Source organism: Lithobates pipiens, unplaced genomic scaffold, assembly GCF_037356315.1.
Source record: "Lithobates pipiens isolate NorthernLeopardFrog02 unplaced genomic scaffold, aLitPip1_a1.2 Scaffold_13, whole genome shotgun sequence".
Classification (NCBI taxonomy): domain Eukaryota; kingdom Metazoa; phylum Chordata; class Amphibia; order Anura; family Ranidae; genus Lithobates; species Lithobates pipiens.
Window position 1 is genome coordinate 330622373 of NW_027507718.1, and position 27552 is coordinate 330649924.

General features: G+C 39.2%; 1 protein-coding gene across 1 annotated transcript in view; it reads left to right on the top strand.

The window, feature by feature from the left end:
• HHIP (hedgehog interacting protein) overlaps positions 1–27552 on the top strand; it is a 150233-nt gene that overhangs the window by 28082 nt on the left and 94599 nt on the right. Inside the window, exons 2-4 of the mRNA XM_077476973.1 lie at positions 8349–8544; positions 24235–24391; positions 26694–26895. Coding sequence (XP_077333099.1) covers positions 8349–8544; positions 24235–24391; positions 26694–26895 — 555 coding nt within the window. The remainder of the gene's footprint in view (positions 1–8348; positions 8545–24234; positions 24392–26693; positions 26896–27552) is intronic.

Sequence of the window (27552 nt, forward strand, 5' to 3'; positions counted from 1 at the left end):
AGAGCCTGTACAGAGGTATGGGCAAAAAAGCCTGACAATGCACCCGCAATCCACTGATTGTGGGGGCAATGCTTTCCAGGAACCTGTAGGAAGAAATAAATGCACATTTATTTTCTGAAAAAAAAATGTGCATTTAATACATTTTTCCAAAAAAGGTAAACATAGCCTTTAAAAAATGAATGTTGGTACTTATTAAATCCCAACCTTATATACTGTTACTATACTATTATGTACATTCCATCCACCATTGTAAATGTGAAAACTTAAAAATTTTGAACAAGAAAAAACACATTTTTTAATTGCATCATCATGTTAAAGTTTACATGAGATTATAGATATATTATAGGTATACGTTAAGCAATCATTTATTCAGAATAGTTGGTAAAATGTCATTTGCATATTAAAATTAAGCTGTTTTGGCTCATACTGGGCAAAGTAACAGGTTCTGTTTTTAATATGGAAACACTAAGAAGTATGTATCTTTATTGTGCTCCTCAACCACCTCAATCTACAGCCCACTAAAAATTCCTAGAGCCTATACTGTACACTCCCCCCTGCTGCCATGTGGCAGTGGTTGGGTGTAGCTACCTAGGCACCAAACGCTGCTTTGTGGGTAGGCAGCAGGGATGTCACATGTTCCCTTTTCCTCTGGTGGGTGTTTTCTCTGGCTGTGACAGTGGTTTGGAAATGATGGTGCATTAGAAAGAGAAAGCACCACTTAGGGTGCCTGCCATAAAGTGAACCTATTAATTTGCCCAGTATGGGAAAACCACAGGTTCATCTTTTGATTACTAATGTTTTGGAGTGCCGAGTGCATAAATAACGTTTCCTTTGCAGCCTTTTGGATCAGAACATTGTTGTACATGTTTGCATTCAATTTACATCTGTGTAGGCTTCTGGCAAATATTCACGTTCATACTTGTGTGAGTTGTGGGGAATTAGTGTCAAAAGCATACAGTGTACAGGACTTCAATAATAGTAATACACAGATTTTCACAAGTTTGGATGGCAAATCCCCATGGAGCTACAGAATCTAGATTTTTAACCTTCCACTCAAGTACTTCTTCAGTTTACTGTAAAATGGTACCTACTGTGAATACATTAAAGAGGAGGTTCACTGGAAAAATAAAAAATAAATCAGCAGCTACAAATCCTGTAGCTGCTGATTTTTAATAAAAGGACACTTACCTGTCCAGTGAGCCAGTTCTGTCCTCACTCAGGCTAGATCATCACTAGCCTACGGGTTCCCGGCGGTAGCATCCTAACCATGTGGAGCCAGCTATGCGGGCATTCGGCTTTACAACCTCCACTCTCCATGCTCAAGCTTTGTTGCACTTTCTGAATGGCCCTGCAGTCTTCTGGTACCTGTGATGTGTCCCAGAAGACTGCGGGGAAGGAGGGGGAGAGGAGAACTTCCGCTCAAATCACCTAGGCAATCTCAAAAATGACATGACAAATGTTGCAGAAGAGAAGGGGAGGAGGACCTTAAGCAGAACTTCCCCTTTTGGGTGGAGTTCCGCTTTAACATGACAGTTTACTGGCTATTTTTCATTAAGTGTTTTTGTTAAATGAGTCATATAGTCAGACTACAAAATACCAAATGTATGGTATTAGGCTTAAAGCACATATATGCTATTTTCCTTGCTGCAGCACTACTCCTTAATGATGAAAGGAAATAACAGTATGTTTCTAATGGTTGAAAGAGGAGGGATCACTTGAATGGAATTTTTATCCAGAACCCATAAAAGCAAGATGATTCAAACCATTTTTGGGCAGGCTGACTGTACCCAAGTTGATCTATCAATCAAAAAATAAAAAAGTCCAAAGTGCAGCGCTAAAATAAAGCAAAAATTAAATGTGATTGTCCATGTGAAACAAATGTGAAAAAAATCAATTAAATGTTAAACGTGATTGTCCATATAAAAAATCAAGATGACGTAGATCCTCCACCAAGTTTCAATTTGCATATGAAAAGCACACCACACCCACCTGCTCTCAATCTGCTTACCTATTTGCTTAGAATAATATGAAAACAGGCATGTAATCATACGATGCAAATAGTGAGTAGTGAACTTGGATTGCGCACTCCAAAAGGACAGAAGCAACATCAAGACATATAAAAATCAGTGGTTCACAGAGTGCTTGCATCAGCCAACCTGACATGTTTCATCCTATGTGGATATCATCAGATATGTTTCTACGTAATGGGAGGGCTCCCTGACACCCCCCCTCCCATTACGTAGAAACATAGAAAAGTGACGGCGGAAAAAAGACAGAGTAGCCCATCGAGTCTCTTTTTTGTTTATTTAAATATGTTATGTATTTTTTGCTTTCTTTTTTTTTGGGGGGGGGGGTTAACGTTTTCCTCTGATTAAAGATCTATGTTTGTCCCAAGCATGTTTAAAGCCATTTACTGTTGACTGAGTAACTGCCTCTGCTGGAAGTTACCTTTTCAGTAAAATAATACTTTTTAAGATTCGTTTTGAACATTCCCTTCCCTTAGTTTGAGGAAAGTAAAAAAATAATCATAGAAAATATTATTACTGAAAGGGTAGTTTATGCTTGGAATAAACTTCCAGCAGAGGTGGCGAGTCAGTATACAATAAGTGGCTTTGAACATGCTTGGGACAAACATAGATCTATACTCAAAAAACAGTTAAAAAAAAAAAAAAAATGCAAAACGTGTTAAAAAAAAAGGGGCTGACTTGATTGGCTACTCTGTCTTTTTTTTTCTACTGTCACTTTTCTGCTTCTGTGTAAGGGGATTCACAGGGAGCTGTGATTAGTAGTGATTATTGCTGGCGGCTATAGCCGCTGACAATATTTGCATGTAAAAATCTGACATGCTGGTTATACCATGCCAATTGATGGATCAACTTGGGTACAATCAGCTTGCCCATAGATGTGAAAGGGTAAATATAGATTTTTTTTCTCCAACATTGTGCTTTTTTTAATGGGAAGTGTTAATGGTGTAAGAATATTAACAAATAAAACAAAAGCAACAAAACTGTTATTATTAATAGTTAATCAAATAGAAACAAACAAAATAATCAGCAGGAAAATAATAGTTGAAAAGAGACGGAGACTAAGAAGTTAATACGGGCTCATTAATAAGGGTTAATAAGGGATTAAACAGATTAACATTTTATTTAAAGAAAACAACTTTTCTTTAACTTGTCAGTTTTTTTTTAACTGACTTCATCTGCAGATCAACATTTATCCCTTTGATCGGCAGGTGAATGAACAGAAAGATACAAATGTAACAATATGCTACAGTGTATCTTTTCATAATGGTGACCTGAGTAGTGTTGTTTATATGCTTTTTTGACAGCAGTGCAGGGAGTCTGGACGTGCTACACATGCCCTGTGTACAATGAGGATGTTTTTTGGGGCGTGTGCAGGACACCCAAAGTCTGCTGTTATTTTTACACATTTGTACATAAATATTTCTTTATTAAGGTTTAGTCAGATAAATATTTTATGTGAATAATATGTAGCCTTTTATCCTGCTAGTAGGTGGAACTGTATACTCTTTTAATCAATTTCTACCAGGTTTTGAAACAATCGTGTATACAGAGGTCAATAGCTCAACGTCAAATTCACAATTCATACAGACACGCACACACACACAAAGGCGAATAGACTGTGCACTTGAATGTGGTGATGTGGATGTTTTTTTTTTATTTTCCCTGCACCTGATTGGATATTTTTTTACAAAATGAAGCTTCGCCACATTTACTAAGCTCTGGGGAAAATGAGTGCAGCTGGATAGTCTATTTGCCTTTAGTAATTCAACCCTAATGACTAATCGCTCATCAAAGGCCTCTAAGGTTTCAAAGAGACACATGGATTTGAGAGGAAGCTACTTATACTGTGCAGTCACTTTAGCTAACTTATAGTGCTTTGGGAATTCTTAATGCAGTGCTTATTGTTATGAAAAAAAAGGCAGTATACATTTAATAGAAAAGCTTAACAATTAGCCAAAACACTGTTGTTTTCTCCAGGTAGTGCTGTAAATGATCAGGTTTTGTAATTATTTTGTTTGACTGGAATTATATAACAAAAAGGGATTGTTTGCAGTGAAGGAGTAAAGTGGATATTGATCTTAGAAAAAGAAAAAGGGCTGGTTTAGAAAGAAGCAAGGATAGTTCAGACTATGTCTTAAACAAATATGGCATGTCTAACATGCCAGTCCAATAGTTTGTGTGCTAAATAGGACCCTAAGGCGTTATAATTGACTTCACAGAGAGTATTAGTTTATTGAAACCAAACCTGGAATGATGGCTCTATCAATCTTCCAGAAAGGTAATTCTACCACAGACCTCACACAGAACAAGATGTTAGACTCCTGCTGTGTTGGAATGGCATGAGACACACAAAATAAAGAATAGCAGAGTTCAGTTTTGACAATTTATGGAAGCCCATTCCACATCTCGCATTTATAAAGGCTTTTTTTTATCAACCCGCAACATTCATTAATAATTCCACTTGACAGTTCAATAGAATGCATTGCATTGTGCCAAGAACTGAGGTATCTCTTCCAATTATATTTTCTTTTCAGTGCATGAATTTTACTACTAAGGGGGCAGTTCAGGCAACATAGCTATTTTCTTGTTCATATTCTACTAAAGCAAAACTTCACGCTAAAGGGGAAGTTTTGTTTTATGTACTTCTTTCCCCCTCTACCACTTTTGACATGATCTTTTTTTTTTTTTTTTAAGGAGCGGGTACCTTAATAAGTACCTGCTCCCACTTAGATGATCTGAGTAGAAGTTCTGCCCCCCTCTTTTTGCCAGCAGCCTCCTAGGACATGTCGCAAATCCCAGAAGGCTGCGGGACCATTCAAAAAGCGGGGCATGGCTCACACAAGTGCAGTGGGAAGCCAGCTGTGAAGTCGCAAGGCGTCACATCCGGCTTCCCATAGTAAACATACCAGCATCGGGGACCCAAAGACTGGCGAAGAACCAGCCTGGGTGAGGATGGTGCTGGATCCCTGGACAGGTAAGTGTTCTTTTATTAAAAGTCAGCAGCCACAGTATTTGTAGCTGCTGACTTTTTCTTTCTTTCATTGTAGGGTGAAGATCCCCTTTAATTGAAACAATCCTGTGTTCTATGAAATCATGATGACAAAAATGGAGTCTCCAGCCTTCTGGAGCACAGAAATGTGATTTCTGTTAGATTCCTTAGTGCTGACTCCATTGGTGTACTGAAATTCATAGATGAGGCAAATTCTATTCCACATACCATGTAATCAATACTGCTTTTTGTTCAGTTGCATAGATGAAAAAGCTCCACAAACTCAGGGGACAAAACTATAATTATTTTTTGGGGGTTTTTTGTCAGTTAAAGCGAAGTTTCAACGACATCTAGCAATTTTTTTTTTTAAATCCACCTATTATAAGCATACTATTATAATGTAGCACACATTACTCTTCTATATCACGCTGCTATAGTTTGTATTTTATATAAAAAAACTGACCTTATATTTCTTCTTCTTATGTGTTCCCATCTTGCTTGTGGGCAGGGGAAGCCCACAAGGATGATCTTCCGGGATAGGGTGCTGCTGAATAACCAGCATGCACTGCCCAATCTCACGCATGCGCATTATGCACACATTGCAGCGGTGGAAACTTTGGTTGTCATCACAATGGGCATCAGCGTTGGAAATGCCCGCCCCATTGTTATGGCAACCTAGCCCTTGGTGCTGCCCACTGACTCCTGGAAAAGGATGATACACATTTCCCAGGAGCACTAGCAAGCACAGGCGCCAAGGGAAAATGACGTCAAGCGCCATGGAGAGGAAGTGGCAGAATACAAGGGACTCCAAAACAACAGAGCTGAAGGAGGGGGTAAAAAAATAAAAATAAAATTAAAATGTTGATTTCTTTAAAGTACATTTTTTGGGTGGAATTCCACTTTAACTACTTTTCATTCAGAGACAGCAACACCTGTTAACAAGTGGCATTCCAGTACCAGTTCTGTTCCCTTTCTGGTTTATACTATAAGGCACCAGTAGTTTTGAAGGTTTGATGAGGAAGGTGCTAAATAGAATAAATACTGGACTTGCTTCACTAAGTAACCCATTTTTGGCAAGGGTGTAGTGACTGCTTGCACATTTAAACAAAAATAATTTAGTTATTGATTTATTCACAGTTGTGGGATTTTCATACATTTAACTTTCTGTTTGAGAGGGGACTAGCCCAAATTGTGGCTCCCGGTCTTTTCATTGACAGCCTGATCATGCAGCAGCTATACACACATTCAATAAACCAGATTTGTATACTGCTTTCCATATGAACGTTTATTTTTCTGGACTTAAGCTTAATGAAATTGGTCTTTATGCACTAAAGTACCAAATAATGATTCCAAATGTCTAATTTTTTCAAAATAGAAAAAGACACAAGTTTAAACAGTATGCATTAATAACACTATTATTATATCTCTTTGGAATGGCTTAGCTATCCATGGGCAAAAGATGGTGATGATGCTGAAGATGACCAATGTGAATATATTTCTGTTAAAATGTGTCTGTCTTCTGAAAGCCATCTTATATCTGCCCAAAATGCTATCAGTAGGCCCTAGGTGTTTTGTATTTTTAGTTATTTTTAATTGTTCTCATTTTCCACCTAAAAAATATACACATCTACCAATTTTCAGCCACCCATAGACAAAGATTATTGTTGCTCAACCCTGATTGAACTGATGGATGATCGGACTGTTTGTCTCCCAAAAACCTTCAAAGTCAACCATAGTGGTCTTCTCTTACGGTTAAAAGAAAACAGCTAATGTGCACTTTTTTTAACAGATATTAAAAATAAGAGTTGTTATGTTTTCACATAATCTGTACATTTCTGAGAAGTCTTTTAGTTCTGAAAATGTCAGTAGTAGGCCAGGACAGAGGCGTGAGGCCAATGACCATTCTACCAACCTGGAAAAGAAGACAACTAATTCCATGTCTAAATTAGTGAGAAAAAAAAGTTTTAGGAGTAGGGCCTCAGGTAGCCAGATGTTCCAAAAACAACAAATATCAGATGGCAAGTTAAGCTGCACTATAAATGATTGACCATATGTTTGTATTAAACACATACCCGGTACACTGACAGGCCATCTGAGCTCCCCTTTGGATGTATTTTGTTCAAAGAGAGGTTAGTCTAAGAAATGTGGTTGAGCTTGTTAAATTTTTTGAATTTCAAGCTGCTCATCATTGCTCAGAAATACAATTTGAATTGTCACTTTCCTCATGAAGCCGACTTTTGAGGTCGTGGAAATCCTACAAAAAAAAAATGGACTGCTTTGTAAGTTCTTTGCAGGGATACACATTTAGAACGTTATTATTTGGTGAATTGAGGTGTAATTGTAAATGTATTTGTGATCTTACTGCCCTCAGACACCACAAACACATAGCCATGCTACTTTTATCTAGAAATAACAGCAATAAGAACAAAATCTCCAACCTGCCCAATAAATAGTGAGAGGGCAGACTCTGTTACAATAAATTAGATGTTTGCCTGATTTGACCAAAAATCTCCAACTAATTTTTATAGGCAACGTCAGTCAGTACAGTTAGAAACAAGGCATTTGCAACACTGACACATTCCTTATTGTCCTAATTCAAAGTTACTCAATGAAACCATGATTTTTAGAGAAAAGGTAGCATTTTAAGACTGATATCATGCCAGTTATCCTGTATATAAGACATATAACAGGCTGACTTGTGTATTGGTCTTGAGCTTTAAATTCCAAATCCCTTTATCGGGTACATGGCCATATACATATATTATATTTTATGTCCAATATCTGAAAAAGTTCATATTTAACTACAGTGAATAATTATACAATAACTATATAGTTCAAGAAATCAATTTAATTCTCTATAGATGGCATTTGTATTGCACAATAAAAAAACAAATACGTTAAGCTTTCTGCTCAACAACACTTCATGTACAGAAAAGTTTACCAAACCAAATAAGCTAAAAGGGGCAAGAAGAACCCCTATTGAGAAAATTCCACAGTAGGAATTTCAAGACTAGGATCAAACATTCTAATCAAAAGCATGCATATTTTACCCACCTGCATATTGTTTGTTCTTCTGCTTTTTGATGTTAACATTTGAAAGCCTAACATGCATCCCTAGAAACAGAAAATACAAAGCATATTTAGAGCACAAATTAGGGGTAAATTCCAGTAATAAAAACACAAATCATACATGTTCCTTTATCAAACAAGAAATAAGCATTGATTGTGTCTTATGTGTCGTCGTTCGTTTATTGTCGTCTACCGTGTTTCTTTTTATTTGTAAGCCAAAGAATAGTACATAGTAATTATTTTCAATTTTATTTTATTTGCAGATGTTCTCAGTTACTAACAACACAGAATGTGCAAAGATTCTAGAAGAAATCAAGTGTGCTTACTGTTCACCACATGCTCAGAACCTCTTCCACCAACCAGAAAAAGTTGACACATTTGACAGACAACTGGTTCTACCTACCTTGTGCAAGGACTACTGTAAAGAGTTCTACTACACATGTCGGGGACAGATACCAGGTAAGAGCATTCTCTAGGGCAAAGTCAAGTGGAACTAAAGTTTAATGAGTGGTTTGCTCCATGTGCTTCACATAGCAAATCAATTACAAGACTAGAACACGATTGACCCTAAATTAAAATTTGTTTGGCTATGTTGGGTTGTTTTCCTGGGACATTCTGAAAATTCCCCACAAAGCAGCAAATGGAAATTCATTTTGGCAAATTACATGTCTGGTCACATTGGTCAGTGTAGCTTATAGTGATAGGGTGGCAGTGGTGTCCTATTACTTTTGAATTCACAACAAAATGGCCACTCTCTTGTAGGCCATGCCTTCATGAGTTAGCGTGCAATGAGAAGATGTTGCAGGGGGCATAGTTATCAGCATTGTCACTGCTGATTTAAGAAGTCTGTAGCTTGTCAGTCAATACTTGTCCACACCTTGTACTGCCCAACGTGTTTTGGATAGACAACACTGATTCTGTTGAAACCCTCCCACTGTGAGCTAAAAGTGTCAGGAGCACATGATACACAAATACAAGAGGATTTGGCTCAGTCAAGGAAAGTAAAGGAAGAGGTTTGTACATGAGGCTTGTGCAACATATAGTAACTGGATTTGGAACTTGTTTAGAGTTTCATACAGAAGCCTTTAGATGTACATTAACAATTTGTGTTTGTTCAGTTTCCATCCCATGGATAGTGGCCACCAGGACAAACAAACTGGGGGAATCGCCTCAGTGGAGACAGGGACAGCTAAGAAAACGTGACAGATGTCATAAACCTTCCCCATTCCTTCCAAAACTACAAAATGTTGACCTTAGATATGCCTTTGTTCTGCATGATTTCATATTCATGATTATTTATTATTTTTATTTTTGAACTATATGCCCATGTGATATGTGGCAAGTATTTTATTGCTCTTCTTCCCAAATACAACTTAGGAGACGTAAGGAATTATTACTGCTTCCTATCTTCTCCAGAAGTCTAATGCCAGTCTTGCATAATATGCAAGCTGAAAAGATTATTCGGCCATAGACTCATAGATTTTTTTGCGTTCAGTCTACAGGCTGAAACCATGCGAAACAGTGCTGTTGGACAAATTGTATTGTGATAGTGGACTGCACAGGCTGTCCAAATACCTAAACAGTGCCTTCATTTGTTTGGACGTAGGCACTATTTGGCAACATTTATTTTGACCAACTTCTTCAATTTTTCAATGGAATGATGTCATCCAGTAGGTTGGTAACAGGGCCACCCATGGAGTAAAAATGCGGTCAATGCATGGACAGCTTAAGAAACGTTCATATCTGCTGAGCAGTCAAATCAACACCAAAACCTGGCATACACTTCTTACAGACTTTTTATTCTCAATGTGTTAATTTGGTTACATCTTTTTGCAGTTGGTTGCAGTCTCATTTGTATGAAAACAGTTGGGGTTCTTCACGATCGACCAATATATATTTCTGTTGTTAGAGCATTAAGTGTTTAAATAAGTTATTATTGCTCATGTTATGAGAACATAGCCCTTCCATGGGATTCTATCTTCAAGTGTAAGGTGTACAAATTATACACCTTATGCTTTTGTGCTTTTGGTGGATGCACAATCACCAAGTGATATACTGAAATGTACCAATGTTTTTTTCCACCACTCTGTTTTAGAAGTGAGCTTACAGTATGTCTCAGTGAAATATGAATGTTAAATTTAGTTGGTGGTGGTTATGCCATTTACATCTAAGTCAAATATCTGTCTATATATACAATCCTATTAATATCTTGCAATATACAGAAGGTCATTTTCTGGTGTAATGGTTAGGTTTATTGAAAACTTCAACAACAGCAGAAACCTTTTGGACTTTAATGGATAAATACATTAAACAATGAAGCATACTTAAGAGAAGACAAATGACAAATACTGTAGGCTATGGAAGAATACTGGGTTTGTCTATGTGTGCAAAACTATTTTTTAATATTAGATTTTTTTAAATAAGTTATTCCAAACCTCTAATGTCATGAAAAAACAATAAACCCACACTTTAGAGAAGAGCAGCCCTCTGTCCCTTCACATGCCCATTGAGTGTCCAACACCCTACCTTCAGCAGTAGGGAAATACCCCCTTTTTAAAAGGAACTGCATAGACGCATGCCCATTACATCCTAAAGTGTAATTCTTAATTTCTGATCAACCTTTTGGGGGGTCATTGTGCCACATAAGAGGAAGGGGAACTTAACTTTTGCATTCGTTTATATGTGTAGCCTCCCTGGCGGTATGATTATGTCAGATTTTTGCTTCTCAAAGCGGTACAATTATTTTGCATAGAAATTTAGCGTTTTATATTGTAGGCCTGTAATTCTTAGTAATAACACACTTAAATCTGTCCAAACAAGAGTCTAGTAGATACCCCGGGTATGATGAAGTTTGAAACACAAAATCATAAATTATAATATAATAAATAAATATAAATAATTATAAAAAAAATATAATAATTACAAAATTTATTTCCCCTCAATTCACTATCGCTCAATTCTGCAAGTGTTCTAATTTACTATCACTGTTTTCTAGCTGGTCTAGAACCACTTTTGACGTAAAGGGACACTTTTTGGTTGCTATGGACAATATCCAGTTTCCAGGCAGAGAGAACAGTATATATCATATAAAACTGCATGCAGGGCATTGGACAAAGCACTGGGGACAAAAGGGATGTGAAATAGTTTCATACAGTAATGTAATCTGTAATATTGTATGTATTATGATTTTTCAATTTTTTTAAATTTGCTGCCGGGCTCCGCCCCCGTGCTTCGCAATGCTCGCAGGGAATGGAGCATGGCACAGAGAGGCATCGGGCGGAGGATACAGCCCACTGACACGGCGGAGGGACATCGCAGGATCCTGGGGACAAGTTAAGTATACTTCACCAGGATCCTGCAATGCAATCCCGAATGGGGCTCGGGTTACTGCTAATGGTACTGAAATTTTAACCCCGAGCCTCACCAGGGAGGTTAAAGTGATATTAAAGTAAACAAAATAACAAACATATTATACTTACCTGTTCTTTGCAGTATTTTTACACAGAACAGCCCTGATCCTCCTGTTCTTGAGTCCACTACCAGCCCTCTTGACCCCTCCCTTCTGCCAAGTGCCCCAGGACCAAGCAGCTTGCAGTGGGGGCACCCGAGCCAGAGCTCTGCATATCCATTGACACACAGAGCTGTGGCTCGGCCCCACTCTCTCTTTCTCGCCTCAGACATGTGCACACTGAAATATTTTGTTTTGGAATTTAGTTCCGAATTTTCATACGAAAAATACATTAATTTAGATACTCCCAAAATTTGTTTCTATTTATTTTGTTTTTCGTTAAAAAATGCATTCGCGTTTTAGTGTCAACGCCCGCCCACTCCAGTGTAGGAGCAGCCTTAGATTAAAAACTACTTTGTAAGTGTAAATGTAATTGGTGAAGTTGGAAGCCCCTACTCTCCTCCTCCTGACCCTCTGTGGAGTTTTGTGTGCTGTAGAGGCTGGGAGTTATAGAGAACCCAGAAACTCTGACAATTTAGCATAGCTGCAGTGTGCTTAAACTCATTGGTAGATCACTGATTCATTGTCTGTATTGCTTAGACTTGTTCTCTAAACTAGCATGTGAATTAGTATTCATTACAGGTTCACTTAACTGCAACCTGTATTTGGCCTGTTTCAGATGTTTTTGCATTCCCGTAGACTTGTATGAGTAGAGAAGCAGTTCTTACGGGAATAAAAACCCATCAACACTGACCCTTGAAGGAGAAATTGCACTGGTATTCTTGGTAGTTTTTATAGAATGGGGTTTTTCTTGAAAATACTTTAAAAAAGCAGCAGAAGATGAAAATACCTGCCAGGGAACATCTGTGCAGTTTTCAAATAAAATATTATTTATATTACTGTCAGTACTGGCTGTAGCTCCACCCTAGACTCAAGCTCAAATTATGGGCATTCCACCCAAACCTAATTTTTCGGTTTAACATAGCTGCTAAAAATCTAAGTTGCTGGCTTTTTTGATTTCTCAGAGACTCTGGCAAGATATCCCTACCAGAATGCCAAGTTTCCCCACCTACTATGGGCAGTATAAAGCCATATGATGATCTAACGGCCATGGTGAATTCTCCACAATGGGGATTTAAAAAATAAGTGGAAATTCCAGTTGTTAGAGAGTGACATTCAGTATTACTATGGGACACAAAGCAGACCCAATCTTCCTCTTCTTAAATCTCTCATAAGCGCTGCTGGCTCCTCTCCCTGCCGAGTGCCCACCGTAGCAAACTCAGGTAGGCTTGCTCCTGAGACGGCTCTGTGTGCTTCCTCCACTGGCTGTGTTTGGCAGCTGCAGGTGCCAATTTCTCTGAGCCTATGAAAGAGGGAGAGAGCCGTTACACTCATGCACAGGGCGGACTGACTATTTGGCCACTCGGGCACTGCCCCAGGGCCCCGGGCCACTACGGGGCCCCATCAGGGTTGCCAGCCTCAGTAAAACCAGGGACAGTATGAAAAAATCTTTTTTTTTTTTGTTTTTTGTTTTTTTTACATCTGTCTCTGAAATGTCCCTTACCGACATCCTTTTGGTCTAAAAATCCTGAGATTATGGCTGCCCCACCACTCCAGTACCTTCTCAGCCAATAGAAACATGTCTGTGTATACTGTGTGTACATGTATGTGTATACTGTGTGGCACCATAATCTCCGATTGGCGGGGGGACCCATAGTCTCCTATTGCTCGGGGGCCCCATAATCTCCTATTGCCCGGGGGCCCCATGAGTTGTCAGTCCGCCCCTGCTCATGCACATCGCTGCATCATCTGGCTCAAGTAAGTACATACCCCACTTTTAAGTACACAATGGGATTTATTTGCTATAGCTGGAGAGTGCAAAATCAAGCTCACTTCTGCATAGAAACCAATGATCTTCTAATCTCAGCTTGTTCAATTAAGCTTTGGTAATAAAACCTGGAAGCTCATTGGTTTCTATGCAGAAGTGAGCCTGATTTTGCACTCTCCAGCTTTAGTAAATAAACCCCATTGTGTACTTAAAAGTGGGGTATGCCTGTATAATGGGGGACTTGGGGATCTGCCCTTAGAAGGTAAAAAAGAGAATGAATTAAGATTTTAAAAAAGTCTTCAGCCTTTTGAACCACTTTTATTTAACCCACTAGCAGCTACCCTAAATTATTATTAATTTATTTTTTGTGGACTTGTATAGCATATATTTGCGTAATATGAATTTCTTTCATCTGTGACAGGATATTCACTTCTTACAATGTATAATATTCAGCACATGCAATTAATGGGTCAATTTGCACCCTGAAGTATTGTTTAACTTTGAAGGGATTAATGACCATTCAGAGTTCTTTTACAAAGATCAAAGGCAAAATCTAGCCCTAGCACTTTTTATTTAAAGAAAAAACAAGTGCATAATTTAACATAATTCTTGCTTTTTGCTCAACAGAGAAATACAATACCTGTTGCCAGCAAGGTTACTTACAGTTTACACAGAGTCATAGAAGAGGCTCCTATACTGCAATACCTTTCTAATATTACTTTACAATAAAAACCTATTTGAACAGTCAGTTATAAAGTGACACTAAGTCCAGGTTCACATTGCTCCGACATGAAAGTCACGCCACTTCCGATCCAACTTTGCCCTTCAACTTCACTCTGACTTTGATTTGACTAAGGCTCCACTACTGCAAGTTGTTGTGTGACTTGACACATGTGAAGTCGCATGACAAGTCAAAATCCATGTATTTCAATGGTCCCCGTTCTAATTGGTGCGACTCAATTGGCAGCGACTCCAAAAACGTTTTTTTTACTACTTTGTTCCGACTTCGGTGCAACTTGTTCTCCCATGGTTCTCACCAGTCGCATGACATTGCATCAAAAATGCATTGCAAAGTCACACTGTGAATCGTGCGACTTTGGGGTCGCAATAGTGGAAATCTAGCCTTAATGTGACTTTTTACAATCTTTGGCATTGAAGTCAGACCAAAGTAGTGCAGGAACCTTTTCTAAAGTCGGACGGACTTGTGTCAGATCAGTTAAGACAGCTCTTATAGGGAAACATTTAATTAGACATGTCAGGCGACTTGTGCTCTCTTTAGGCTCAGTTCACCAGTGCGAACCAAGCCTAAAGTCTAAAGATTTTTACCTTCATGCATTTGATGCATGGAGGTAAAAAACCTTCAGTATGAAAGCCTGTCTCCTGCTAGCATGCTGCAGAGTGGGACCCTTGCTTTCTGTGTGGAAGCAGTGGTCTCTCTGCAGATGTTGGAAAAGCTCCCTGCTAAGTCAGATTATATTACTATAACTATCAGGAACCATTATGCCCTGTACACACGGTTGGAAATTCCGACAGAAAAGGACCGATCAGATTATATTGTCGGAAAATCCGATCGTGTGTGGGCTCTATCGGAATTTTTCCATCGGAAATTCAGACTAAAAAAATTTGAGAGCACGATCTAAAATTTTCCGACAAAAAAATCCGATCTAACTTTTTTTAGATCGTATGTAGAGAATTCCAACGGACAAAGTGCCACGCATGCTCAGATCAAATTACAAGACCAAAGCTATTGGCTACTAGCCTCTACGTAGTCCCATCATATGCAAGGAACGTCACCACATTCCGAACGACCATATTTTCCGACAACTTTGTCCGACCGTGTGTATGCAACACAAGTTTTGGACAAAATCCTTCGTAAAAAATCAGACAGATTTTGTGGTCGGAATGTCCGACCGTGTGTACAGAGCATAAGCTTTGCTAAATGGTAAAAAGCTCTAGTACTGACTCAGCAAAAGAGGGGATTGTAATGCTATTCATTGTAAATGACACCCAAACATGCATTTAAAGCACATCTCCTGTGCATTATGCAGCAATAAAATGCAAACAGTGCCTATTTCCTGTACATTGAACTTTGTTTTCTGTAAAGGCGATTCAATGGGCTTGATTTACTAGCATGATTTAAGTCAAAAGTGTAAGTTGCACTCTGCAAGAGCAGTTGCTCCAGAGCTTATTCAATTAGCAAAAGCTCTGCTGACTTCCACCATCCAGTCATGTGCAAGCAAAAATGCTGTTTTTTTACATTTTCCTTCATGTGATTGGGTATTCCTTGCAAAGTGAAGCTTTACCTCATTTACTAAGCTCCGGAGCAACTGCAATTTCAGAGTGTAGTTTATTTGACTCTAGTAAATCAACCCCAATGTGTCACAACACACATCAAAGCACAAAAACGTGTACCCTTGCACACTGTGTTATAGTATGAACTGCTCCTTAATGTTAACCAAACGCACTGCACCACATAACAAACATATTATCTCAGTTAAAGCGGTTCTAAAGGCAGAAAGTTTGTTTTAACTTAATGCACTCTATGCTCTCTCTCTCCTCATTGGCTCAGACACAGAAGTGAGAGCCATTGGCTGACTCCTATTGGCTGCTGTCAATCACAGCAAGTGAGTAGGGAGCGGGAGGCGTGGCCTCCGTCACCAGGACCTGAAAAGAGGAGGGCCAGGGCTGCTTTGTGCAAAACCATTCCACAGAGCAGGTAAGTATGATATGTTTGTTAATTAAAAAAATATATATTTAAACCTTTACAAGTACAGGCATACCCCACTTTTAAGTACACAATGGGGTTATTTACTAAAGCTGGAAAGTTCAAAATCAGACTCACTTCTGCATAGAAACCAATGAGCTTCCAGGTTTTATTACCAAAGATTAACTGAACAAGCTGGGGTTAGAAGCTCATTGGTTTCTATGCAGAAATGAGTCTGATTTTGCACTTTACAGGTTTAGTAAATAAACCCCCATTGTGTACTTAAAAGTGGGGTATGCCTGTACTTTAATGCATTGCATTAAGCTTAAAAAAAACCTTCTGTGTACAGCTCCCTCCCCAGCCTGGCCTTGCACTGATCTGAGCCCAATCTCGATGCCAGAGAGCAGCACCTTGCTCTGCTCTCTCTTTCCCTCCCCACTGGAGGCAGCAGTAGGAGCCATTGGCTCCCGCTGCTGTCAGTCACAGCCTATAAGGAGAGAGCGTGTTATTCGACACACACAAAGCACAGCTCTGGATCAAACCCACAGGAGTATCAGCAGCACTCATCAGAGGGGTGGAGCCAGGAGCATCGAAGGGGGACCCGAGAAAAGGATGACTGGGGCTGCTCTGTGCAATTGGATGACATGTTTGTTATAGAAAAAAAAATCCCTTTGCAATCACTTTAAGGAGGGCTGTGTTTCTCAATATGCTGGAACTCTTGGCTGTGCAAGATCTGTCTTCTTGAATAGAAATGTTGTTTACTCTTAAAACAAATCATTTTGCAATAAAATCGATACGCTGTCTGTTATGTGGTGAAAAGGGTTAAAGCAATACGTGAGAATACGGTATAGATGAACACAGACAGGAGCCAGCGCTGCTGGAACTTCACTCCCCAGATCAACATATGTGGTGACGAATGACAAATTTATTTTTCTACAAAGGCTGTGTATATGTAAAACTGCTGAAGTGCATCAAGATGTCAAGTGCTTTTTGTGACCACCCAGGCTGCTCTGAAGGATAACCAGATGAAAGCATAACTCTAGCACTGTACAGAGCCATGCTGCTCTGTACTGGAAGAAGACAGACCAGCAATCACATGCTACACAATCAAGGAGAGTCAGATGCTAATAATTAGTGCAGCAGTAAGAGATAACAAAAATAGAAGTATGAATGGGAGCCGTAGCTTTTTTTTTTTTTTTTTTTATTGTCCCGTTCTTTTCAATGTCATACTGATAGTTGGACTTTTTTTTTGTGTTTTCGTTACGATATTTAATTGTGAAACACCATCTCTGTTCCTTAAATGTTAACTACAACTACATTTAACTTGCAGGCTAGTTCAAATCTGTTTTAAAATTGTTTAGCATAATCAATGTGCTTCTAGTAATCTCAAATTGAGATTTTAATGGAGCAATGCAGAATGTATATAATGAAGCCTTTTAGACAATCTATTGTGTTGAATTGACTTGATTGGCAGATATGCAACAGTAGCCTTTTTGCATTAAATAGCCGGCGATCACCTTTCACGTCAGAAGAAAAATGGGTACTTTAGAAAAGCACTAACATTTCTTGATTCTTATAATGTATGAAAAACAGGCAGAGGGCAGTGCAGCACAGCACAGATGTTCCTGCCTTAATAGAAAATCCAGACAAGTAATACGTCAATGAACTGCTAATGCTGTGAAGGAAACAGAAATTCCTCTCACTATGATTTTAATCTGTGTTTTACTGAATAGAAACAAGACACCGTTCACACTTGTGGCCTGAAAGCAGCCTCCTGTCATATGGTTCTACAGTGTGCAATCTACCACTCTTTATGCCAGCCATACACGGTTCGAATTTCGAAAATAATTTTTCTTTTTCGAAAATCGTATCTAAGAATTTTCGTATGAATTTCGCATCATTAGTGGGCTGCAGCAACAGCCGATTTTCGTGCGGGCAATCAAATTTGAGCAATCGGACATGTTGGAAATGTTTTGAAAAACAAACGATTTTCTAATCAATGATGGGAGAATCATGCGAGAAATGTAATAAGAAAAAAAAATGCACATGTGCAAGAAAAGAAAATTTATGGAGAGAAAAGAAGATTCCCGGCCACGAAAATTCTTTTCTGTAGCACCATGAAGTGAAATTGAAGGCATGGTCTGCCAAATTTCAAAAATCAATGATGGCACCATCGGATCACAAAAAAACAACAACTTTCTGATTTTGAAAAGAAAATTTGTTCGAACTTCGACCGTGTATGGCCTGCATTAAATTCTAATTTTCTAGGCACAGATATGGGCACCAGCAGCAATTTTTCAGCTGTTATGAGATGAACAGTTCTTCACCATAGAAGTGCATTGACTTTTGCAACAGGGAGGCTCTGGTACAATATACAAATGAACCACTAAGCATTAATAATGCTCTAAAGTACAGTATAATATATTAGTTTGCTCATTGCCAGACTTAAAGTTTCTTCATTGACCTGGGGTATATAAATGTAATATGTCCAGTTTGTAACTTTCAAAAACAACTGTCGCCCAGCTAGCATTAGCCATGAGAACCACTTTCTAAACCTTTCTGTTATTGCATCTATACTGATAACCAACCACCTACGTGTTAACTGCAAACAGGCAATGGTCCAAAAAATTATTATATACCTGGGGTATATAAATGTAATATGTCCAGTTTCTAACTTGCAAAAACAACTGTAGCCCAGCTAGCATTAGCCATTTGAACCACTTTCTAAACCTTTCTGTTATTGCAGCTATACTGATAACCAACCACCTACGTGTTAACTGCAAACAGGCAATGGTCCAAAAAATGATTATATACTTGGAGTATATAAATGTAATATGTCCAGTTTCTAACTTGCAAAAACAACTGTAGCCCAGCTAGCATTAGCCATTTGAACCACTTTCTAAACCTTTCTGATATTGCAGCTATACTGATAACCAACCACCTACGTGTTAACTGCAAACAGGCAATGGTCCAAAAAATGATTATATACCTGGGGTATATAAATGTAATATGTCCAGTTTCTAACTTGCAAAAACAACTGTAGCCCAGCTAGCATTAGCCATGAGAACCACTTTCTAAACCTTTCTGTTATTGCAGCTATACTGATAACCAACCACCTAAGTGTTAACTGCAAACAGGCAATGGTCCAAAAAAGTACTCCCAGAGGAGTGCAATCTTATCAGTGCAAAATCCAATGGCGGAGAGTGCAGGGATAGCCCAGCTTCAGAGGATTTAATTCAGTGTTCAACTTAAAGTGGTTCTAAAGGTACACTTTTTTGTACCTTAATGTACCTTAATTCATATCTCTCCAATGAGAAAATGAAGGGGAAAACAAGCAGGGGGATCTGGAGTCCCGAGCTGGACATTAAAGCTCCCAAAGGGAGCTTTTAAAGCCCAGCTTAATAGGCATGTAAGTATGAAGCATGTCAGAGGTGGGCAGTCTGGAGATGAGGACGGCAGCATGCGTGTGTCTTGCATCTTGAATTAAGATTTTAATGACCAGTGACATAATCGGTGTGGGGTTTTCTTGTATGTTTGGATGGAGATACATGGAGCGAAGTTGGGCTCCCAAGCCTGCATCTGTATAATGCCTGGAAAGAGGGATGCAAGCGAGTTTTGGAGCAGTGACATTTGTTTGCAGTTCTAATTTTTCCTAAATGTTGAATGCAAAATAACCATATAACCAGTGCATAAGAAATGCATGGGACGCTATTGTAAACCTCGCATTCTGACAATGCAAGTTGTCTGGCTGTCAATACCTTCTGAACTACTGAACCAAAGCAAGTATGCAGATACGGAATTCATTCTTATTTACCCAGAAATGAAGATCAGTATGAAAGCTAGAGAAGTGGCAAATCCCAAAGGATGTCAGCAGTAGTAGCTACAGCTAAATAATATTAAAAACAACTTCACCCCTTCTGAGAATTCAAATTATGTAGTGATGCTGTTAACAATTTAATAACAGAGTGCACAACCTTTAATTAAATCAAGAAGAACATGTAGATTAACAAATTGAACTGAGCATTTCGGAGGACTTACTTGATGCTACTTGACGTTGGATGGTGTTAACATGATTTGTGGTTTACTCATAGCTTTTAACTTTTAAGACAGTGTTTGAATGTTACTGAGTCAGGCCAGTGGAACAAATTAGTAAATATTACTGGTATAGCTTGGGTTTTTAAAGATGTCGGTGGCAGGTGTCTGTGAACCTGTGCCATGTGCATCTGGATTTACTGCAATACTGAAAAGATATCTCAAATTGACTTTTCCTTATGCAGTTTACATAAGACTTTTCATGAAAGACAATTCAGATGTCACCAGGCTTTGCAGAAAGTAAGCATTTTATCCAATTCCAGAGTTACTTAATTACTCTTATACCATGTATATCAAGAGAGTGAAGTTTTACAGTGCTCATAAATACTTTTTTATTTATGTCTGGAACATGAAATGAGACATGGCTCCCTTACGTTGGAAAGTTTAAGAGCATAGAGTATCTCACAAAAGACCACTCACATTTTTGTAAATATTTTATTATATCTTTTCTTGTGACAACACTGAAGGAATGACACTTTGTGACACTTAGTGAGTGTACAGCTTGTATAACAGTGTACATTTGCTGTCCACTTCAAAATAACTCAACACACAGCCATTAATGTCTAAACCTCTGGCAACAAAAGTGAGTACACCCCTAAGTGAAAATGTCAAAATTGGCCATTTTCTCTCCCCGGTGTCATGTGACTCATTAGTGTTACAAGGTCTCAGGTGTGAATGAGGAGCAGGTGTGTTAAATTTGGTATTATCACTCTCACTCTCTCATACTGGTCACTGGAAGTTCAACATGGCATCTCATGGCAAATAACTCTCTGAGGATCTGAAAAAAAGAATTGTTGCTCTACATAAAGATGGCCTAGGCTATAAGAAGATTGCCAAGACCCTGAAACTGAGCTGCAGCATGGTGGCCAAGACCATACAGCGGTTTAACAGGACAGGTTCCACTCAGAACAGGCCTCGCCATGGTCAACCAAAGAAGTTGAGTGCACATGCTCAGCCTCATATCCAGAGGTTATCTTTGCCAAATAGACGTATGAGTGCTGCCAGCATTGCTGCAGAAGTTGAAGGGGTGGAGGGTCAGCCTGTAAATGCTCAGACCATACGCTGCACACTGCATTAAATTGATCTGCATGGCCGTTGTCCCAGAAGGAAGCCTCTTCTAAAGATGATGCACAAGAAAGCCTGCAAACAGTTTGCTGAAGACAAGCAGATTAAGGACATGGATTACTGGAAATGTCCTGTGGTATGATGAGACCAAGATAAACTTATTTGGTTCAGATGGTGTCAAGCGTGTGTGGCGGCAACCAGGTGAGGAGTACAAAGACAAGTGTGTCTTGCCTACATTCAAGCATGGTGGTGGGAGTGTCATGGTCTGGTCCTGCATGTGTGCTGCCAGCACTGGGGAGCTACAGTTCATTGAGGGAACCATGAATGCCAACATGTACTGTGACAAACTGTAGCAGAGCATGATACCCTCCCTTCAGAGATGGGTCGCAGGGCAGAATTCCAACATAACAACCCCAAACACACCTCCAAGATGACCACTGCCTTGCTAAAGAAGCTGAGGGTAAAGATGATGGACTGGCCAAACATGTCTCCAGACCTAAACCCTAATGAGCATCTGTGGGGCATCCTCAAATGGAAGGTGGACGAGCGCAAGATCTCTAACATTCACCAGCTCTGTGATGTCGTCATGGACTCCAGTGGCAACCTGTGAAGTTCTAGTGAACTCCGTGTCCAAGAGGGTTAAGGCAGTACTGGAAAATAATGGTGGCCGCTTTTCAATATTGACACTTTGGGCCCAATTTGGACATTTTCACTTAGGGGTGTACTCACTTTTGTTGCCATCGGTTTCGACATTAATGGTTGTGTGTTAAATTATTTTGAGGAAACAGCAAATTTACACTGTTATACAAGCTTTACACCCACTACAATGTGTCATTTCTTCAGTTTTGTCACATGAAAAGATCTAATAAAATATTTACAAAAATGTGAGGGGTGTAATCACTTTTGTGAGATACTGTACATGTATGTCTAAAAAGTCTCACGTGTAGTGTTTTTGTGTTGGTAAAGTCAAATGAAAGATTTAGGACTTCAAGTGAACCCGTCAGAGTTTAATTATTGGAGCCATCATTGCTGACTTGATTTACAAAGGTTTGAGCTCCAGGGCACTCATCAGATTCTGGCTTCACTACCTTGGGAGCCTCTGACCTGGAGCACGACTACAGCAAAAGTGACTTTCAGACATTGATATCATGTTTGTTCCAAATTCCAACCCTTTATTGGATTATTCACATGGGTAATTACATACATGTGATTATATGTGTTTAGAGGTCATTTCTAATGCATGTAATGGTTTTCATTGGTATAATGCACACTGTGTGTATACTTGTATTCAGGTGCATTCAGTTCAATTGCAGTCACAAAAAAACAAAAATCTGTTCATCCGGGAGCAGATCGAATTTTGCATAATATATTTTTTTCATATACATACAGAATAAATGCTATATTTTCCTAGATCAACACAGGAGATCCATGTGAATAAAGCCTAAAACAAAAAAAAAGGGTTGGTAATAGCCCACTCCCTTCAACATTATTTTGGCTTTTTATCAGAAATCCTTATGTCACATATTCTTTACATATAGTCTATCTAAGTTTATTGGACCTTTTTAAGTGACAGTCAAAGACTACCAGACCCTGCATGAGTCAAACGCCACTGACCAGGCATTATATCATCAAATGTAAAAGTTGTTACAAAAGTACAGGAGCCAAAAGGAACTTAAAAGCCTCTATTGTATTTCTGCAATTTGTTAACAGAGCAGGTAGAAAAGAAAGCTCAAGATGTATTATACAATGGGTCAAGACCTATCTCAACTTCCAATAACCTGCTTGATAGCCAGCCCACTCCTTGTAGAATATCTGCCATCCTACTATATATATGTGACGTAAATGTCTAAAATACTGTGTATGCGCCAAATCCCAAGATGCGCTAACTGGCGATCTTCAGTATGATGAAGGCTGCTGCATCCCCCCCCCCCAACCCAAGCTCTCTATTGGCCTATTACTGTAGTGGTCACTGGCCAGCAGCAAGGTGCAAGAGGGCATGATGGCATTGCAAGGGTCAAACAGGAGATTCTCAAGAATATCAAATTTTTGCCTGTTTTTGTACCCCGAGATTTGGGGACAATTAAAGTTATATACAGATAACTCAAATGCCTGAAATTAATCCTAAGGCCGCGTACACACGGGCGGACTGTCCGCCCAACTAGGTTCGTCAAACAGTTTGACAAACAGTCCGTTCAAAATTAGCATGAACGGACTTGACCACACACGACGAACGAACAGTCCGCTGAAAACTTGCGCGATGACGTGAACAGCACGTAGGACGGGACTCGAAAAACGACGTCCTATACACTGCAATGCAACCTTCGGCGTGTAAATCCTTTCTGAGCATGCGCGAAACTTAGTTTGACGAACAAGCCTACACACGAGCGGACTGTCCGCTCAAACCAAGTTTCAGCGGACAGTCTTACGGAAATTCCGAAAAACTTTGTTCGTCAGACTGTCCGCTGAAACTGTCCGCTGAAGCCCACACACAAGCGGACTGTCCGCTGAAACACTGTTCAGCGGACAAAGTTGGGCGAACAGTCCGCCCCTGTGTACGCGGCCTGAGAGCTAGCTATGCGTATATTTAAAAGAGCAGGGGTACTTTAAACCAATAACCCACTCTTCCCCACCACATGATTACCTAAGTTCAATAGCCATGGCATGGAGAAATGTATGCAGACTCTGGCTGAAATTTTCTTGTAGTGCCTCTACATTCAATCCCTGTAGACTTTTCAGAGGCTGCCTCTTTAAACAAGTCAGTTTAGCCAGAGTCTGTGAGAATTGCTGCAAACTGTGGTCATTGTATTTAGGTGGTCATTTGAGTTTATGCATCCAGATCAGAGGAAGGTGAGTTAAATTTTTTAATGGTCCAAAAAGAAAATACCAAATCCTGCACATGTTTTGCATGCCAAAGAGGGTGCCGTACATCACAATATTCAGATTAGATGCTACCTACTTATATCTTGGAATTGCTTTTTTTAATCTAACAATCCATCTTCTTGTGCATTGTAGGGTTACTTCAAACCACTGCAGATGAGTTCTGCTTTTATCACGGGATGAGGGACAATGGACTGTGCTTCCCAGACTTCCCAAGAAAACAAGTGCGAGGACCAGCATCAAACTACTTGGACCAAATGGAGGAGTATGACAAAGTGGAAGAGATTAGCAGGTTCATATAGATAAATACACTTTAATCTTTAAAAAAAATGGACATCTTCTTGTGGTTTTGACAGTAAATTAACGTGGTCTGGCCTGATGTTTAGCAGCTGTGCCCTCCAGATGTTTTGCTCATCTGCTGTTTATGTGATTGCCTGGGAACAAATGCCTTTTTAATATTTTGGATGCTCGTCATGCTTTCTCAGTTGTTAGTATGTACTTCCGACCCACAGAGCTCTCCCGCATTCTTGTTTATAGATTTCATTTGCAATGAAATATCAAACTATTGCGAATGTTTTTAACAGGAAAATAACAATGGCAATTACTGTGATACCTTTTTAAATACCTTGTAGACTCCTAATTTAGCTGACTGCAAATTCAATCAATTGCCTCTTATGGGTGGAAATTGTTGATGTGAATCAGTCTAAGTCTCTAAAATCTCTCTCACACTCCAGAGCACCATCTCGCTATTGGAATTCATGCCACCTACTGTATATTCAGCTGGCTGCAGAAGAAGTGGTTCATGACACCTATATTCTCCCTGTAAAGTTTGTGGGGTTTTCATTCGTTCAAATATTACTTAAGCTTTAACCTCCCTGGCGGTATGATTCAGTCTGGAATTAGGTGCTGAAAGCGGTACAATTATTTTGCATGGAAATCTGGCGTTTTATTTTGTAGTCCTGTAATTCTTAGGAATAACGCTCTTAAATCTCTTCAAACCAGAGTCTATCAGACATCCCGGGTATGATAAAGTTTATAATATAATAAAGAATAATAAAAATTATTCAATAATGTAATCAAATCCTAAAACACTGAAAAAGGGACACTTTTTGGTTGCTATGGACAATCTCCAAATTCCAGGCAGAAAAAACAGTATTTATAACATAAAAGTGCATGCAGGGCACTGCACAGACCACTAGGGACAAAGGGGATGTGTCATTTTTTTATACAGTACTGTAATCTATAAGATTACAGTGCTGTGTGTGTTTTGTGTCTTTTTACTTTTTTGAATTTGCCGCCGTTCTCCGCTCCCGTGCACCGTAACATCGCAGGGAACGGAGCTCGGCGGCATTCGGCACTGTGAATCGAGCGGAGGACAGCTCGCTCACACAGCGCGGGGGACATCGCTGGATCCAGGGGACAGGGTAAGTAAGTCTCACTGTGTCCTCCCCTGCATCCAGCGATGCGATCCCGAGTCTGGCTCGGGGTTACCGCTCCTGCTAGTAAATTCCCAACCTGAGCCAGTCGGGATTACCGCTAGGGAGGTTAATATATTATTTTATTTCAAAAGTTGTTTTCAACTTTTTTAATGAAAAGAATACCAGGTTATTCTGTTACAAAGTTCTTTGTGCAGGCACTGCTCTAAGGTGGCAACTGTCTTTGCCAGTTTGTTCCCCTGTGTTGTCACCCTGTTACATGCACCGCTGGTGAAAACTGTTGGGTGAGGATTCTCCCTCTGGAAGCTGATTCCTTCTGGGTTCGGCCAAACATAGGTTTGCACCAAACCCAAGCTCATCATCAATAGCATGTCTGCTGGTCCAAAGCGATGATGTGCAGCCAAAGCTATAGTGAGTAGATGTGGACAGAAAGTGACTGAAAGAGTATGGAAGAAATCAGCAGCACTGAGATGCAAAAAAGAATAAAATGATGAGGAAAAAGTGTTTTATTAAAAACATAGCATATTTTTATGATTTACAATGCTTTAGCTTAAAAAAAATGTAACCCAGTTATGGTTTACATCTTTTTTAAGCCAGCACCCCCCTGTACATCTTGTCAGCAACAGCAACATTATACTACCTTGTATACTTACAGTTCTGCCTTAACATTGTCCAGACATTAAAGTATCCTTGTACCACACTAGCATTTCAAGGAAACAAATGTAAAATCACTTAGCGTGATAGTTATAGTTTACCAGATTATGTCACAGAATTCAGAGTTCAATAAAGTTATAGCAGACAACACAGAAGTGAAGACTGAAACAGAACGGCCAAATTGGGCCTCCATTGGTGTACAATACTTTACTGTCCCTTGGCCTCTTATCTTTGTAAAACCCACTTTGATTAGGAACTGGAGCACTGTCAAAGGAAAATGGTTATGAGGGGTCAATTCAAGAACTCTATCAGGTCCTAACCACATCTCAAAGTCCTACTTATCAGAAGTTGTGTTCCAAAGATTTAAACACCTGATGGATAAAACAACAGAACTGTTATATAAATTATTGTTTCTAAGGCTGTTAACTATAAATTATATTTAGAAATACTTTTTCGTGTACTATGTGCATTGCATCATTTTAACACCTTTTTATCTATTTGTAGGAAACACAAGCACAACTGCTTCTGCATACAGGAGGTTATTAGAGGCCTGAGACAGCCTGTTGGAGCAATACACAGTGGAGATGGATCACACCGTCTCTTCATCCTTGAAAGGGAAGGTCATGTGAAGATTCTTACTCCTGAAGGTGATTTAGTAAAGGAGCCTTTTCTGGACATACACAAAGTGGTTCAGTGTGGAATTAAGGTCAGATATCATTGTCCCTTCAAGTTATTATTATGTTTGTAGCTTTGATGTGTTAATATACTTAATGCTCGATTAATTTACACTTGTAAATAGGAAATAAATATAATGCTGTGAAGGAAAAGGATAGGGGAGGAGGGTGCTCTTCTTGGTCCTTTCAGTGATGAAAATTTTGTTCTGTTTTGTTTAAGGCTTACTGTGTTGTTCCTTACCTTGGAAGTGAAATAGTTAGTTGTAACTGACATTCACCCGGCAATACAATCCCAATTCAACTGACAATACAACCACAATTCCAAAAAAGTTGGACGCTATGTAAACTCTACATAGAAACAGAATACGATTTGCAAATCTCATAAACTCATTCTTTTTTTCACAATAGAAAACTAATCAAATGTTTAAATTGAGAAAATTTACCATTTAAAAAAAAAGGTAATTTTGTCAGCAACACCTCCCAAAAAAGTTGGGACAAAGCAACACAAAGCTAGCAAAGAGCTACTAACAAGGAAGAGCTGGAAGAACATTTTGCACCTAATTAGATTAATTAGCAAAAGGTCAGTAACATGACTGGGCATAAAAAAGGCATCTTAGACAGTGAAAGCATCTCAGAAGTAAAGATGTGCAGAGGTTCGTCAGTCAAAAAATGCGTCTAAAAATCGTTGA